The 18,134-nt window shown below is 26.2% G+C and overlaps 2 protein-coding genes across 4 annotated transcripts; one reads left to right on the top strand and one right to left on the bottom strand.

The window, feature by feature from the left end:
- Nucleotides 1-3,207: 3,207 nt before the first annotated feature.
- LOC101488265 (nuclear transcription factor Y subunit A-3-like) lies at nucleotides 3,208-7,027 on the top strand. 3 transcript variants are annotated; one of them, XM_012719465.3, is made up of 6 exons: nucleotides 3,208-3,460; nucleotides 3,610-3,678; nucleotides 5,588-5,667; nucleotides 5,747-5,818; nucleotides 5,961-6,140; nucleotides 6,421-7,027. In XM_012719465.3, the coding sequence occupies exons 2-6, from the start codon at nucleotides 3,648-3,650 to the stop codon at nucleotides 6,790-6,792; spliced, it is 735 nt and encodes a 244-aa protein (XP_012574919.1). In that variant the 5' UTR covers nucleotides 3,208-3,460; nucleotides 3,610-3,647; the 3' UTR covers nucleotides 6,793-7,027. The 3 variants fall into 3 exon arrangements, with proteins under 3 accessions (XP_012574919.1, XP_073220967.1, XP_073220968.1); XM_073364866.1 differs by lacking the exon at nucleotides 3,610-3,678 and having other exon boundaries at nucleotides 3,210-3,460; nucleotides 5,551-5,667; XM_073364867.1 differs by lacking the exon at nucleotides 3,208-3,460 and having other exon boundaries at nucleotides 5,551-5,667.
- Nucleotides 7,028-10,475: 3,448 nt separating this feature from the next.
- On the bottom strand, nucleotides 10,476-16,905 carry LOC101497824 (thermospermine synthase ACAULIS5-like). Its single transcript, XM_073364858.1, has 10 exons — nucleotides 16,600-16,905; nucleotides 16,389-16,455; nucleotides 13,001-13,095; nucleotides 12,801-12,907; nucleotides 12,593-12,677; nucleotides 11,667-11,823; nucleotides 11,488-11,563; nucleotides 11,312-11,370; nucleotides 10,728-10,864; nucleotides 10,476-10,623 (listed from the first exon to the last, which is right to left on the bottom strand). Exons 1-10 carry the CDS (start codon nucleotides 16,806-16,808, stop codon nucleotides 10,554-10,556), a joined length of 1,062 nt encoding a protein of 353 aa, XP_073220959.1. The 5' UTR covers nucleotides 16,809-16,905; the 3' UTR covers nucleotides 10,476-10,553.
- Between the last annotated feature and the right edge of the window lie 1,229 nt (nucleotides 16,906-18,134).

Genomic DNA, 18,134 nt, shown 5'->3' with positions numbered 1-18,134 from the left:
GTACATTATTTATACTGTTAGAAATTTTGTGTCTTAAAATTTCCGGTACTTAAGTTTACTCTACCGAAAATTTCCAATACATATTTTTTATAGATTTTTTTTAACCAGTTTTTTGGATTATTTAACTTTTTTAAAAAAATAACTTTTTTTTTAAGTAGATTGTGTTGTTCAAACTCAGGCTGAATACTATAATCATTCGATTATTGCATCTCTTCGTTCTTTTTTCTCATTTTCTCAACAACATCTCTCATATTAGATTGTGTAGGAAGTCGACCTCTAGAATGTTCAACGGTGTTTTTCGTTCATCTAGTTCTCATTGAAAATAAATTGAATATGAAATAAATATAAAAAAAAATATTTAAAAAAAAACTAAAAACAAAAACTGTAGATGAAATTTCCAGGAGTTTCAATCAAAATTTTGAAATTTCCGAAAATTTCAACCGAAAATTTAAAATTCTCGATAGTTATTTTTCAATACTGGAATTTTCCTTTTTGAACTAGAGTTTCAACCAGAAATTTAAAATTTCTGGCATTAAAAAATAACTACAAAAAATTTCAAATTTTCAGTTAACCTCTCAGAAATTTCAAAAATGAAATTTTTAGTATTAAAAAATAACTACCGAAAATTTCTTTCTTGAAATTTCCGATAAGAGATTTTCTAAAATAAAAATTTACTTATTTCGAAAAATTCAAATTATGAGTATCACAAAATATTTATTTGGTTTTTACTGTAAGATGAAGGTTATTTTAGTAAATTTAGACATAAATATTTTAAATATGGCATATAAATTTAAATGGGGTACAAAATTTATCTCTCTAAATTTGACGAAGCTTGTAAACTAAAAACTATAGTAATTTGTCTTAGCTTTCCAGATGCGCAAATATCATCATAATTCAATGTTTATAGCTCTAGATATGCTCAGATGAAGACAAAATGGTCAAGATGGATAAAAATTAATTATGTTCGACAATTAAATCTAAATAAATTCATAATTATAAAATGCATCTTAGACGTGTCAATTAAATAAAAGTGACGATTAAAAAAACAAATATTACGTTTGTTTTTGTTTTATCTCTTTATTGATTCTCCCATTCTTTATTTTTATTTTTACCATTGTTGTATTTTAAATTATGCATTTCTACGTAAATTATTGTTACTTTGACTATTATCATATTGATGGTTTATTTTGAATAGTTACATGCACCATGGTTTTTATTTTTCATATTTATTCCACAATGATATGATGAAATTTATTCTTTGAACAACAGTTTTGTTGAAACAAATTTTATCGAGCAATATTATATTTTCGTAAAATAAATATAAAACTATTTTGGGATTAAAGTATCACACCTACTATATTCGAAGAATAAATAACAAATGTTGTTATCGGGAGAAATAGCTTGGAGAAGCATTCTCTCCCCCCCTCTCTCAAATTGTGGTCGAAACGAGTCATTATATTTTTCGTATTGTTGATGAGATTAAATATGTCTATAAAAATAATATTTTATTTTATAATAATTAAGATTTTGAAAAAAAATAAACAAATAGGTAAAATATGATATAAAATATCACTTGTTCAAAAATTATTTGTACAAAAGAATAATTTTTCAACTATATCTACTTCACTTCTTTGAAAATAATTGAATTGTAAAGAGATTTTATTTTGGGTTGATAATGTGGGCTCGTGAAAGCTATCTAGAAGGTTTTCTCATAAAAGTGGGGACCTGTAAAGCTAATTGCATAAGGTATGGAAAAATGGTTACAAGAAAAAAAAATTATTAACCATTTAAACCGTTACAAATTCAAAATTGGAGGAGACAAAATAATACAATGCAATAATAAGAGTTATTAAACAAAATATAATGACAAAACAAATATTGGAGTTTCAATTTTGTTTTTAATAGGACACTAACCGTAAAAAGATTGACCACTCACGATAACTATAAAATATTTTATAAATTTCATTAAAAATTATCTATTTTTTTTCACGATAATGATACTATGTAATATTTAGTTGGAGGAAATCAAACAATTGTAGAAACAAAAAATGTGGGATATATATAAATTAAGTATTTATTATTCTATATATGAGGAAACTTATAGAGTTGTGATACACTTAGAGAGATATGTGATACACTATTCGACTCTATGTGTCTAAAACCGAGGTGAGAAAAATAGTATAGTTGTTATTATACAATATTTCATAACTTATACATTATATCATTTAAAATTAAGAGGTGTATTGCTGTTAAAAAATCTATTTAAGGGTTTATTTAAAAAATATATTGAATGACATATAATATACTCTGCAATGAAATATAAGCACAATTCGATAAAAAGCATTAATGTATTTGCATTAAATGTCTACACTCACAACCGTTGATCATAAACATATCAAATATATTATAATTATAAATAGAATTAAAAGTCAAAGATGTAAACTAAACAAATGAAAAAATTCGTAGATGTTTTGCTTATTTAAATGTCACGTAAAATGAACATTCAAAAAACTACAAATTAGATGCAAATAATTACAAAATTTTAGACAATTAATCTAACACAAATTATAATAGAAAAGTTGCATAAGGATCAAAGTGCGTGTCGCATTGTCTTCCAATTTTCAAATAAACATAACTAATATGTGATACATAATAATGTTCACAAATTGATGTCATTTATATATTTCTTAAGAAACTTTAAAAGAATCAATATAATATATTAATTGAAGTTAAAATCTTATAAAAATTGTTACTAATAATAATGAAGGAGCGATTAACAGAAAAAACTAATATTAATTGTACTTTAATTTATAACTCACAACGATAAACATATGTAATTTAAAATGAAGATTAATTCATAAACTTTTCGATTACTGTTGTTATTTATATTTAAATTCGAAGTACATAGTTAAAAATATAAGAGATATACTATTATAAATATAGATGATTGATAGAAAATGTATAAAAATTTGAAGAGAGTAGGTTGTTAATAATTTTAATAGTATTATTGATCCCAAGAAGAATTAAGGAATGCATAGCGCGTGAGAAAAGGATGCGCGTGAGAAAGGCACGCATTAACAGTGAGGGGCGGCTGTGAGGTCAGCTAAGTGATTGATGAAAACGAAGACCCATGGCCCAAAGGTTAGGGAACTGTGTTACATGGCCCACTCACAAAAAAAATACAAAGAGACTCATTGTGACATGTCAATGAATTTTGATGGTTGAGTTGGTGCTACTTGTTACTGTGTGTATTAATGGTATTGTTTTGTCTCAAAGAAAAAAAAAAGATGATTCTAGAGTGAAAGGTGGTTTCATTGAAGTAAAGAGATAGATATAAGTGGTTGGGTTTGGGTTTCAAGAAAGGAGACATGCCCAATTTCAACCCAACAAACAACACTTCAAACTAGTCCTACTTGCTTGCTTGCTTGCTTCTTCATATCCTTCCCACCAGATCCCAAAGGTACTCTCTCTCTCTCTCCTCTTCACTCCCTACTTTTTTTACTTTTTTTTTAATCTGTCCTTTTTTTTATTTTAAAATTTTGTTTTTTTTAATAGTTTATTTCTTTTTTAACTTTTTTTTTACCATGATTTGTGTATGTGGGATCCAAGTGGAGAAGAGGTTAAATTTTTTGGTGTTTCATATTTGCATGTGGAGTTTGAGGTCAGCTGATGTTGTTAGTTAAGCTCACTAACTTCACTTTAGATTTACAAACTTGTTTTTTTTTTGTTTTTGTTCTGCTCATTAACGGATATCGTGGGAAAAAATGTTTTTCTTTTATTTTTTTAAACCATTTCTAGGTTGATCTAGTTTTTTATTATGTTTGCATTTTTTATTGTTTGGCATGTGGTTGTCTTGATAATGTTTTTTTTTTCTTTTTCTTATGGAGGATATTTGTGGGATTATTGATTTATATAATTTCGATAAGATCAATGACTAGTGAAAGGGTAATCATAAAAACTGTATTTGGGGCTTGGTGTCATGAACAAACTTAAAGTTTCAATTTTTTTTTCTCCACGTTTTTTCAAAGATCTATAAAGAATATTGAACTCAAGTTTCGAGGTTGAGATTTAAGGTTGATGATCTTATAGGCTTTATTATATTCAATCCTTAAGAAGAGTGTCTGTTGAGTAGGTTTTTGTGATCACTTTGTAGGATATTATTTTAATGTGACATGTCATAATTTAACAAATAATTTGATGATAAATCACTATAAGGACAATAATGTATGTGAAATTTGAATCGAATAAAAAAGTTTTAGCCAACTTGATTTGAAAGAATTACAAACTTAATTAAGCCAATTCAAAATTAGTTAAGCATGCATGGCTTAATTTCCTATTTCAATGCTTAGTAGAGGAGATGGATGCATTCTGAAATGGTTTCTTTCTTTTTTTTCTCATTTTTTAGCACTAAATTTTTGAATAAGTAAAAAACTTATTGTAATTGACTAAATTTTAATCCAATTGTCTCTCATAAAAAGAACTAGTAGTAAAGGTTACCTTCTAGTGATCTCACAGAGATAGAAGTAAACATCAATTCTGTTTTCTGATTTATAGTCTCTTTATTTGATGAGTAAGAATTGAACTCGATGCTCCATTTTTTACTAAACTCACACATATTGTTCACCAACCACTTGCGCTAGATCCTTTTCGTGAGTTAAGTCTCTAAAATAATATATCCGGTCTAGGAGTAGTTTAGTAATTTTCTAGTAATTGAAATTTAGTATGTATGTTCTTTTGATTTTGTTGGGTGTGACCATGTAATCCATGTGCCTCTTGTGGTGTATTGAAAAAACTTTGTATGTTTTCTGTCTAACTTTCTATTACAAGATTGTGTGGGCCATGTGCAACTCTTCATAGAAGGTGCCTAGACTTTTTTGCTCACTATGATGCTGGGATGGACCCGTATTAATAAAATCTTATTTATTGGAAAAAATGTCCTTTTGGTTTTTAGGACAATTAAATATATTAGTGGAATCTGTAGTTTAAGGGATTGTGTTGTTGACTTGTGTTATAGGATTTATGACTTTAGTTCTAATTGAGTATTATTCTACATGGTTGTAGTTTCCATGGCTTAAATTATGTTGTCTAAGAACATCTAGTGAAGAAAGTTGAATATTATATTTGATTTGAGATAAGCTAATATAACTGTCATGTTGTTCTAATTTCCATTTCGAAAACTTTTCTTGTTCGTGTTTTTCAATCGATTTTACATTGAATATGTTGCTTGCTCACCCAGCAATCACTACTTCTCATTTGAGTATAATTATGTTCTTAATTTGGTGTTTGTAATAGGACATTAGGGTGTTTATTGATTCATACAGTCAAATAAAATTTACCTAATTAAGAGGGAAAAGGCTTTTGTTGTTGTGTTACCTCACTTTGCGACATCCTATAGGAATATATATGTTGTGTTGTAGTTTCTTAGTTTTGTAAATATGTTCTGTCCTGTTCTTATATATGTCATGCTTTTACATAACTTTCTTATATGTTTGTTATTTTCATTGTCTTGCTTCACCTATGAATCTGTCTAATACGGAATCATTCTCTCAGGTCATGATCTAAATTTTAAGTAATGGCTGTGTTGAAGGTTACATGAAGTCTTTTCTCTTTTTGAATCATCCAAATTCTGAGTTCAATTGCTCGCCAGTTGATCGTAATCACTCAATGGTACGCGAAACTTATTTATTTGGATTTTCCGCATGCGCTTTTTTGGTGACCAAAAGTAGTTGCTGTCATCCATTTTCAGGCTCATGCTCCTTATCCTTATGGTGATCCAATTTTCGCTGGTTCGTTAGTTGCTTATGCCCCGCAGGCTGTTGTAAGTATTTTATGAATGCTACTAGCACTTTATGATGCTTGATTTTGTCGAAATGAAATTTGTTAAATTTCTTATTGAACATTTTTTTTACATTTTGATCTGTTGTATGATGTGTTATTGTTTCACTTTTTTAATGTGTTAGAATCAACCTCAAATGTTGCCTCAAATGATGGGATTAGCATCTACTAGAGTTGCATTACCACTTGATCTTGCACAAGATGGACCCATTTATGTCAATGCAAAACAATACCACGGTATACTCAGAAGGCGACAATCACGAGCTAAGCTTGAGGCTCAGAACAAACTCATCAAAAGTCGTAAAGTATGTTCCTTAACATTTTGATGCTTTGAACTCTCTGCTTTTATCATTCAGAACTAATTTTTTCATTTGTGGACCAGAAATTTTTTCCTATGGTATTACCTTTCGAAATAAAGTACTATCTTTTATTTGGGGAATTTATATAGTTAACTACATTTTGCGGTCCTTTAAGTTATTTCCGTGTAACTTAAAAGACTAATTTGTTGCATTATTATGCAAACAAGTTATTATTCAACTATGTTGCTAATCTACATAGTATACACCCTCGTTTATTATAATGCAGCCATATCTTCACGAGTCTCGGCACAAGCATGCGTTGAATAGGGTTAGAGGATCCGGGGGCCGATTTCTGAGCACAAAACAGCTTTCACAGTCTAATACAGAATTTGTCACTGGTAATCAATCTGGCTCTGGGTCTATCAACAAATATCAAAAGGAAGATGAGATGGAAAGTCGTTCTTCGAAAACCGGAGATAATGCATCTTCCATCACAACATGTTCGGACCGGACATGTTTTTCGGGTAACAGTTTCAATTTTAGGCAGCCAGAGCACATGTTTCTAGGGAACTCTCCAAACATGGGTGGAGGTCCACCACAATGCAGTGGTGGACTCACATTTGGCGGAACAAAACAACGCGCTTCGGTTGTCCGGTGAGAGTTCGTCAGTCGGACAGGCAAATCATCCTTGGCTTAATCACAGTTGGGTTTCAGTGTTTTCATGGTTTGGTCACTTAATTTTCTGTTTTAATGTTTTTTGTGGACTTGTGTTTTTATTGCTTTCACATACATTTTAAAGTTTGTATTGCTTACACTAGTATTTTGGATTGGATTGGAATACTTGATGCATGAAACTTTGTTTGGTTTGTCATCAATATATAATTTGTTTGGTATGTGCTTGGTTCAAAAGTTGTTTTATCTATGGAACAAACGCCACCATAGCTGCAGTGTGGACGCGAAACGTGCTTTTGAAACGCAGATCCAAACCTATGCTAAAGCGTTCGACTTTTAGACATGTTTAGTATTAGTAGTAGACAATGTTGCAACGACACGATAAAGAGTATTGGATACGTGTACAATACATCATATACTCTCTTCTGAAAGAAATATAAATGAAATTAGTCTACATTTTTTGGATTGAATTTTAATAAAAAATTATCGCCTCTCTTTGTAAAAATAGTATTTTTGAAATATTTTTTATTAAATTTAACTTTTTCTATTTTCAATAATCTAATATATTTATTCATTATGGAAGATTATTCAAGTAAAAGACTTAATTTTTGTTTGTGGGTGATTAGATACCATCAGCTATCTTTTTTTAATGTGTTAATTGCAGTTTTAGTCTTCCTATTTTAGCTGAATCACAAAGTCTCTCCATTATGTTTTTCCCTAGTTTTGGTCCCTAAGTAGAATTTTGGTCCAAAATTTCATAAAATTTCATGTTTTTTGCATTTATTTAAATCACACCATGCTTCAAAATCTCATTTGCAACAATTGTACCTGGAATATATGATCATAAACGGCGTAGTACAGTTTTAAAAAAATGAAATTTCATCAAATTTTGGACTAAAATTTTGTTTGGGGGACCACAATTGGAGAGATTACTTTCGCGATTCAACTAAAATAGGGGGATTAAAACTGCAATTAAGTCTTTTTTAATATGCATAATTTAACCTATTCTTGTTTATAGTTAAGGATTAATTATGTTTAGTCTCTCTAAATATATTAAATATTATTTTTAATCCCTTTAAAATTTTTTTCGAACTTTGATCATTTAAAATTTCGGTGATCGATTTTAGTTCTTAATGTTTTATAAAAATTTATGTCGCATGTTCTAATTTACTTTATTTTATAACATGTTATTGTTAAGTCTTTAAAATATCATTAACTTAAAAATTTAACTATTAATCTTTAATTTCAAGTTATAAATAAATTAATAAAGCTTCAAGATTAAATAGTTAAATATTAAACTAATGATATTTTAAAGTCTTATCAATGATATGTCATAAAAAAAAAATCACTTGGAACATGTGGCATGAAGTTCTGTATGAAAGCAGAGACTAAAATTGGTAATCGAAAATTTAGAAAGACAAAAATTTGAAGGAATTTTTTAGAGAGACTAAAAACAAAAGTTAGTATATTTAGAGGGATTAAAAATATATTTAACTCTATAATTAAATATGAAGGGAACACATATCTTGTTGGATTAAAGTGTGAGTAGTTAGTCTCATATTAACTATAAATGAATTAAATATTGTATATATAAGAGTAGTGACTCATATATTTAATGTCTTATAGTGTGCTTGAGAGTTTAAGAAAGAAGAGAAGAGAAGAACTTCGAAATAAAGGAATGATGAAGTGAAAAAAATGAATTGTTATGGAAGGGGTGAATTTTGAGGGTTTATTTTTTTTCGTAATACAAAATCCCCAATTTAGAAGGACTCACAAATTACATTGGAGGAAGATTTTATAGGATTTTAATAAATTTTTTAAATCTAATATATATTGTTATAAAAAAACTCAATATTAAAAATTATTATTCTTTACAAAAATATTCTCTAAAAAAATTTGACAAATTTCTTTATTTTTTCCCTTCCTCCAAATTCCTACATTCCTGTTCAAACTCTCATTCAAAGTCTTTATATTTTAAATAGAGATGTGTCAAATTCTCTCTTTTACCCTCAGACATTCTAATAGATTAGGTTGCAACATTGTTTGACAATTATCGTCCACATTCTACAATAGTGCTAGTGGTTTTCCTTGGTTCCCTTTTTACACACTCTTGAATAAAACTACTAAAACCTTTGATTGAACAAGTGTTTTATGTTTTAAACCCTGTGCTATTTTCTCAAAATCTAGTAAAATGCGAATTACTTTCATCTTTCTAAAACTATTTATATAACTTTCCTTTTTAACCACTAATTTTGTAGTTCAAAACATCAATACATTGTTAATTCTTGAAAACTAAAAATCAAAACTTAAAAACTACAGTAAAGTAACTTACTTCAAAATCAAATGTCATTACTAACATTCTTCATATTTTTCGATAAAAAATCATTAACGAACTTCAAAATTATTTCACAATTCCTTTTTATTAAAACTCTTAACCTAAACACACATTTTGTAAAGATTTGCCATAACTCTTTTGTTTCTCTAAAACTTTTCCCTAAATAAAACTGGGTTTATACATTCAAAACTTTAACTTTTACCAAATCAACTTGATACTATCATTAAAACAATGAGCTATTTATACCATAACAACATAACCTTTTTCTTTTACCAAAACTTTTTCAAATTTTCTCTGATCCATGATATAGTTCAAACACTTGAAAACCATTCAAATATTTCTCAACACAACTTGTTTAGAAGGTTTTTCTCATAGACCCTTATTTTTTTTCCATTTTTCTAAACTTGTAAAAGTTCCACCTTTTAACTTATTTCAAACCCTAGACTCTTGAAAGTTTAAATCTTTTCTTGTAAATTCTATGACAACACAACACTTTCATGAGTGTAAAAAAGCACATCTTCAAGACAAAGAAAATTTAATAGAAACCTTCTCAAAATTAAGTTTAAATTCGGACAAGACCATTTTCAAATGAATGAATTTTTTGATCGTTTTAATCCTCAACAACAAAACTTTGCCACATTTTTTAAGAGATTTTTTTTCAAATCTAAACAACAACAATTTTATAATTTTTTAGAAAACTCATAACCCATTGTCCCATCCTTAAGATCAACAAAAATAAAAAATCAAAGCTTTTTTTTTTCTCCACCCTAAAAAACATCCTCACTTCCAAGAAAAGGGAAAGGAGGAGAAAAAGAATTTTCCTTACCTCTCAACCATGGATTAATCACAAACATATCTCCAACAAGCATAGATCTAGTCTTTTAAAGCAAGAATTTCAACAAAATCCTCCCAAAGATATCATCATTAATTCAGCTAAGAGAAAAGAGTCAATTGACTTTGTTATGCCTTCATCATCGTCTCAATCTCCAACCATATAGTTTCCTCAATTGTTGGGGGCGTTCAATCCAAACAGGAACAACAAGAGTCACCAAAACAACATATATATAAAATAACCTTTGATTCACAAAAGCTTTTCCTAATTTTCAAACCCTAAGCTATTTTCTCAAAATTAAATAACACATGAATTACTTTCATCCTTCTAAAACACTTGTTTCTAAAACTTTCCTCTTCAACTTTAACACTTTGTTAATTCTTCAAGATGATATACCACAACCTCAAAATTTTAAAATAATTGGACCTCGAAATACAATGTTAAGAACAACTCTTAATGGAAATATTTTGTTGATAAAGAGAATCATATTCTTTGATTGAAATTTGTTTAATAGCTCTTTAATTTATTATATTAATTTCTTAATGAAATTATATTACATATAAGAGCCCATAAATATAGCCTAATTTTGAACATGCCCGCGAACAAAACATATGTTTTCTTCGGTTAATACATAAGTCTCTTCATCAAGCCTGCAATTAATTAAAGGAAAATTTAAAATATAATTATCAAATACTCTTTAGGTAAAATTGTTGAAATTTGAAGTTATAGACATGTATTGATATATATGACTCACGATTTTTTCAAGGGTTTGTTAAGGACTGTCGATGCTGCAATGATAGATCCATCAAGATACTTTAAACTTCCCCTAATTCTTTCATCAATCATTTTGTCTAGTTGTTTAGCTTCAATGTTAATGGGTTCGTCTGAAGCCTGAAAATTTTAATGCAAATATTGCACACCCATTAATTAGAAATTAGTTAGTATTAGTAATAAAAAATAAATTAACGGATCCAAATCCAAACATATTTTAATAAAGACGTTTACGGTAGATTGAAAATTTAACATATTTTACCAATAGTTGAAGGACATATCATTTATATATCAAAATTCTTAATTTAGTCAATTTTAATATATACTTTATTAAATTATATGTGGAAAAATTAAAGAAAAAATTATTAATAAAAAAAATCATAGTATCAATACACACTATTTTTTATTATAGCGTACAACTTGTATATTAGTATGACATCGTGCATTGCATCTATTAATATAACATTTTATCTTGATGTAAAAAAAAATGATAGAAAGATCCTAAAGCTATATAAAAAATGTTAATTTCATTAAAAAAAATATTTATTTGCTTTTAATCGATCTTACCATAATCCACCCACATGCATCGCCATACGATGGCACCAAAGCAGTGTATGCAACCACATCTATATAAAAATAGAAAAGAACGTCTTAATAAATCATTCAATATTAATCAAAGTCACCAATCATATTAATAGGAATATCAAATTAATAATAAGTTCTAAAAGAGTATTGGTACTTACAAGCAAAAACTTGCTTTAGTGTGACGTATACAAGTGAAAACATAGTTTTGTGGGAAAAAATCCCAGCAGGACCAGCCTAAGCATATGAAGATATTTGAATTAAGTTAATAAAGTGAGTAATCACAAGAGTTTTTTTCTTTTATTTTTGTGGATGGAAAAGAGAAACAAAAAATGCTTACTTGGGTGACAAAGATGCCTTTGCCCTTGAGCTTTGGTTTGACTACATGCTCATAAAATGATTTTACATAGAGATTGTTAGAAGGGCTTGATTCACTTGGGTCACAAACATCCCCTATTATTATATCAATCTTCTCTTCCCATTTTAATAATTCATCCCTGCATGTAATTAAAATATATACATAATTTTGGTGTCATCAAGTGTTGCAAATTTAACTAGTAATTATTGTCGAAATATAAAGTTAAGGACAACTCTTCATGGAAATAAATTTTTGTAAAAGACAAGTATATAGATTTTGTTGAACATATGATCATAATTAAAAAGATAAGGAAGGAAACAAAAAAAAAAAATATTAGCTTTGTATCTAACTATAAAATCTTATTGACTAAATCATAAAAATTTAAAATTATGAGCCTGTCTTAATTTCTTGGCAACGAGGGTTATATATATATATATTTGCAATTGTGGTATTGTTGTTATGCACTTTGATTGACATTGTTGTGTTTGTGATGCATTTTGCTTGTTATTGTTTTACTAGCATGCACATCGCAAACACTTTATGATATTTCTACTCTAATCTTTGCATGTCTTGCGCTTGAGCTAGAGTATACATATATATTTTGTTTTTTCAAAAGAAAAATAATTAATAAATTTAATGATAATATATTAAACTTTTATTTTTTTAAGATGATATAAACTGGTATTATTTTTCAACTTTACACTTTAGGTGCGAAAAATAAATTTCTTTGGTCAAATAGCAAATTAATTTATCTACCAATCATATTTTTTATTTCTAGCTAGGTACAAAAAAATATTTATACAAAAATAGGAATGTTTAAATAAAAATAATAAAATTAAAAATGTATCGTATTAAAAGAAATAAGAAAATAATTTAAACATAAAACTAATATCAATTAAATTACTCACTTTGCGTCGTTAAACACAATTTGGACCCTCTTGTCATTGAATGTATCTTGAATTCCCGTCATATGTTCACGACACAAGTTAACAACTTCCTATAGAAATTAAACAAAATGAAATTAGATAAACAAATTCAAGAGATGCTCTTATTGAAATTCATATGATAAGTTATAATAAGAGTATAATATTCTTCACATTAATCTCTATGAATAACTTGCCTTGTCAATTTCACATATTACAACTTTTTCAACATGTTTGTGCTTGAGGACTTCTCTTGCAGCATACCCTCCACCACCTCCCATGATGAACACATTTTTTGGCCTGCCCTTGGTCATAATTAATTATTTGATTAGAAAATAAAAATATCTAGCAAAAAGATATAAAACAATTTAATAGAAGTGTATATATACATACTCATGATGTATTAAAAGAGAAGGATGAACTAAGCTTTCATGGTAAACATATTCATCTAACTCGGAAGATTGTAGAAGCCCATCAATCACGAGAGCCTGCATGAATATTTCACAAATAATTAACACAATTAATTATTCACCTAATTAGTGCAATATTTTGTCCAAACATACAATCTAGAGTAACTTTTGCATTATTATATTATTAACCAAAAATTTAGAAATTATAAAATTACACTATTAATTATATACACAAAATATTGAAGATAACTCATGATTTATAGATTTATTATTTACTTTAATTTTAAAATAAAATTATTCATTAGTATAATAAAATATAAAATTAAGTGGGTCATGTATATTTTAAGAGTTTAATGTTTATGCACCAATTAATACAAAAAAATTTATTTATTTTTATGTTTTTTTTTGTAACGGTCTGACCAATATCTTTAGATACTTATCTTTATAAATGAATGGGAGACGGTCATTATCTCTAAATACCGAGTTTGATTCCCTCGCGAATTCTCTTTGTATATATAAATTAAATTTTACGCGACTCTTTAATTTAATTTAAAGTAACAATTCAATGATTTATCTTTTATTTTGAATTGATCATTTATTTAATTTTAAGTAATAATTTAATCGTTTTTTCATAAAATTCATCATCATCATCAAACATAACCCAGAAAATTAATTATCATCTTCAACAAAATTAATATTTTCATCAAATTCATAACTCAAATATTTAAATAAACTCATATTTTTATATCCAACAATATCAAACTCATAAAATAAAAAACTCATATTTTCATATTGAGTTTGGGGATTTGATTTGAAGAATGATAGAAAAAAGAAGAAAATATTGTTTTGGTGATTTGAGGGTCAAATCTTAAAGTGAGTTTTTTATTTGATGAATTTAAAGTTGTTGTTGTTTGAGATGGTGATATGAGTTTATCTGAAAATTTGAATTATGGATTTAATGAATATAAGAATTTTTTTGAAATTGATAATGAATTTTTAGTGTTTTGTTTAAAGACAGTGATATATTTTTCTGTAAAAAGATAATATTATTGTGGATATTTTAAGAATAAATAATTAATTTAAAATAATAATAATAATAATAGTAATAATAATAATAATAATAATAATAATAATAATAATAATAAATGGCTGAATTTTTATTTGAAATTAAATTAAAAATTGGTATTTCGTCTATATTTTATCAATGAATACAAAGTTAATATGAATTATATGCAGGTTAAAAATCATGTTTTATATGGAAAATAAAATCTCTCACATGGTGATCCAAATGTACCTTGTGGGATTAAGGAAATTAATTAAAGGGTGCGACTATAAAATACATATCTCTCCAACAGAGAAAAATAACCAAAAATTTAGAGTAACTTTTGCATTATTATATTATTAACCAAAAATTTAGAGATTATAAAATTACACTATTATATACACAAAATATTGAAGATAACTCATGATTTATTATTTACTTTAAATTTAAAATAAAATAATTCATTAGTATAATAAAATATAAAATTAAGTGGATCATGTATATTTTAAGAGTTTAATATTTATGCACTGATCAATACAAAAAGTTTTTTTCTTCTTTTGTAACGGTCTGACCAATATCTCTAGATAATTATCTTTAAATGCCGAGTTTAATTCTCTCGCGAAGTCTCTTTGTGTATATAAATTAAATCTTACAAGACTCCTTAACTTAATTTCAGGTAACAATTCAATCATTCATCTTTTATTTTGAATTGATAATTTATTTAATTTTAAGTAATAGTTTAATCATTTTTACATAAAATTCATCATCGTCGTCAAACATAACCCAAAAAATTAATTATCATCTTCAACAAAATTAGTATTTTCATCAAATTCATAACTCAAAATATTTAAATAAATTCATATTTTCATATCCAATAACATCAAATTCATAAAATAAATAACCCATATCTTCATATTGAGGTTAGGGATTTGATTAGGAGAATGATAAAAAGATGAAGATATTGTTTTGGTGATTTGAGGGTCGAATTTCAAATTGTGGATTTTTTATTTGATGAATTTGATGTTGTTGTTGTTTGAGATGGCGATATGAGTTTATCTGAAAATTTGAATTATAGATTTAATGAATATAAGAATTTTTTTGAAATTGATAATGAATTTTCAGGGTTTTGTTTGAAGATGATGATAAAAATTTCTGTAAAAAATAATATTATTGTTGACATTTTAAGAAATAAATAATCAATTCAAATAATAATAATAATAATAATAATAATAATAATAATAATAATAATAACAAATATAATAATAATAATAATAATAATAATAATAATAATAATAATAAATGGCTGAATTGTTATTAAAAATCGGTATTTTGTTTATATTTTATCAATGAATACAAAGTTAATATGAATTATATGCAGGTTAAAAATCATGTTTTATATGGAAAATAAAATCTCTCGCATGGTGATCCAAATGTACCTTGTGGGATTAAGGAAATTAATTAAAGGGTGCGACTATAAAATACATATCTCTCCAACATAGAAAAATAAGTTAGATCGATTGGTTAGATTGAAATAATTCAGTAATCCGTCAATATCTAGAAAAATTAATTAAAAAATATTTAACTTATACGTTAAATATATAACAAAATTTAATTCAACCAGTATCATATATGAATGGATATTCATCCGATCCGTCTAATAATTTTTTTATAGTATTATGAGAAATTATATACTTATAATAATAATATTTAATTATTATTTTTAAAAATAACTTTACTTTTTATTTTTAGAAACTATTTTTAATTATACTACCTCTTATCCTAATTTTAAAAAATAAAATTGCATATTTTTTGGTGTCATTCATTAAAAAAATATGACTTTTAAGATTTATTTATTATTTAGATGATTATTTCATCTTTATTTAATATTTATCTTTTAAATATTAGTTGTGTATTTAATGTATCACAGTGTTCTATGAGAAATATATTTATAAAAATATTAAAAAAATAGTAATAAATGATTCATTGATATTGATGCTTTTTAATTTCTTTTTCTTATAATTGGAACTTGAAGGAATATTATTTTAAAAAAACAGTTTTTTTAAGAACTAGAAAACTATTATATTGTGTATTTGACAAATAGTCCCCCATCCTAAAAAGGAGAGAGAAAAATATTAAGAGACAAAAACTAAAGAGATTGATATTGAGAAAATAAACAGTTTGAGAAAGATAGAGACAAGTTTTTTGTTGTAAATAATCCAATGTCAAGGTGAAATATTTATGTTGGAGAGACTTTTGCCCCCTTTCCTTAACCCAACAAAAACAATCCATCAATTTCATTTTAAGGGCAAAATATGGCCATAAAACATACCTTTCCATATCGTCTTGTAGAAAGAAGGGTTAAATTTTGGATGTCACTTGATTTTTCACACTCCGTGCTGAGAAACAAATTGAATACTTATAAGATAAAATAAAATTTTAAAAATAAAACTAAAATAAATATTTTGTACTAAAATAAATAAATAAATAAAATATCTTGAATAAACACATCAAATAAAATGAAGATGGTTGTACATGTATACCTCTCAATGCCCATTAACCATTTTACTTCATAATCAATTTCTGTTTCTAACCAATGTTCGTCGTCATCATAATTATCATCATCACTAGTTTCATCTTCATTCAAATCATTTTCAGCATAATAATTCTCCAAAAATTCAAGATCAAAAAACCCATCTTCTAATCTTGGGATAAGGAGAATCATGATTGCTACTATCACAAACGACCTCATTCTTCTAGCACAAACTAATTTCTCTCTCTAGGAAAACAAAGATCTCAGCTTTTTGTTGCAACTTGAAAAGTGTGTGTGATTGTCTCTCCTATGTCTATGTATTTATACACATAAGAGAGAATAAACTAAGATCTTACTTTGTTTTGACTTTTGGTACTGGTGGGCCCATCGATGAATTGCTTTCCAAAATTTCATGCCTTCATTCAACATTTTATTTTATATTTGTCTCTCTTGTAATGAAAGGTGACTAAATTACATTAATATAATGCTACGCCTCTAATAATATTTTAACTCAGTTATATTTTATAAATTTTTCATCTATGTAAAATTTGCATTAATCTAAAATTATTTTTAACAGTTGAAAATTATAAAGATTAACGACGTTTAAAAAATACATATACATAAGATGTTAATTTTGATGTATCTCAATAACATATTAAATAATTTTAATTTTTTTATAAAATTTTATATGAATAATCTACATAATATAAACTTTTAATCCAACAATGGATCTTATAAAATTTTATATGAATAATCTATATAATATAAATTTTCAATCCAACAATAGATCTTATAAAATTTATATCAATTAAAATGTTGTTGAAGAGTAGAACATTACATTAGTGTAATTCGATCCTTCTATTTAAATCGTTAATAAAATATTATTGAAATTATAAAAGAAAAAACATTTATTTTTGGTTATATATAAAGGAAAAACATTAGTCACAAAATGTGTCTCATATATGTGTATGAGTTTTATATTTTACTAATAGTAAAATACATGCTAGAATACATTCAAGAAATATATATAGTAATAATAAAATATGCATTTCTCTTTGTATTAAATGATTATCGAGTGATAAATATTGATCTCGTGTATGATATGTTATAAATTATAATCAATATATTATAAATTTTCTCACACTTTATTCTGTAATATACATAAGAGATATAATAACAATAAAATGCACATCCTTTTTTTATTTAGAAAATAAATTTCATTAAAATTTTAAAATGAGGATAGTAAAATTAAATTGATCATAGATTGGGACATTCTGCATCCATATTTTGAAATTAATAAATTAAAAATATGATAATAATACACATAAATTATTCAGAAGCCAATGAGAAATTATTAAACCAAAATCTTAATTTTAACAACTAAATTAATTTCTTCTACATATGGTCAGCAACAAAAAATAATGCAAGATTCACAGTCTTTAATATCATCTAAATTCAGAAGAAATTTTTTTGTTGGTGATCACTTATATCGACTAAATGTGATCATTGACATGACCGATTCAACTATGTGTTGGTAAGTTATAT

The sequence above is a fragment of the Cicer arietinum genome, chromosome 1 (assembly GCF_000331145.2).
Source record: "Cicer arietinum cultivar CDC Frontier isolate Library 1 chromosome 1, Cicar.CDCFrontier_v2.0, whole genome shotgun sequence".
Classification (NCBI taxonomy): Eukaryota; Viridiplantae; Streptophyta; class Magnoliopsida; order Fabales; family Fabaceae; genus Cicer; species Cicer arietinum.
The sequence above is the reverse complement of the archived record's forward strand: the minus strand, read 5'-3'. Positions and strand labels throughout refer to the sequence as shown.

What these genes read in the sequence shown, in the direction of transcription:
- LOC101488265 (XM_012719465.3), top strand. Translation starts at nt 3,648, where the DNA reads ATGTGGAGTTTGAGGTCAGCTGATGTTGTTA. An exon ending in GAGGTCAGCTGATGTTGTTA is followed by an intron (nt 3,679 to 5,587) that starts GTTAAGCTCACT and finishes GCTGTGTTGAAG; the next exon opens with GTTACATGAAGTCTTTTCTC. An exon ending in CTTATGCCCCGCAGGCTGTT is followed by an intron (nt 5,819 to 5,960) that starts GTAAGTATTTTA and finishes TTAATGTGTTAG; the next exon opens with AATCAACCTCAAATGTTGCC.
- LOC101497824 (XM_073364858.1), bottom strand. Translation starts at nt 16,808, where the DNA reads ATGAGGTCGTTTGTGATAGTAGCAATCATGATTCTCCTTATCCCAAGA. An exon ending in CTACAAGACGATATGGAAAG is followed by an intron (nt 13,096 to 16,388) that starts GTATGTTTTATG and finishes ATATTCATGCAG; the next exon opens with GCTCTCGTGATTGATGGGCT. An exon ending in AAGGCATCTTTGTCACCCAA is followed by an intron (nt 11,564 to 11,666) that starts GTAAGCATTTTT and finishes TCATATGCTTAG; the next exon opens with GCTGGTCCTGCTGGGATTTT.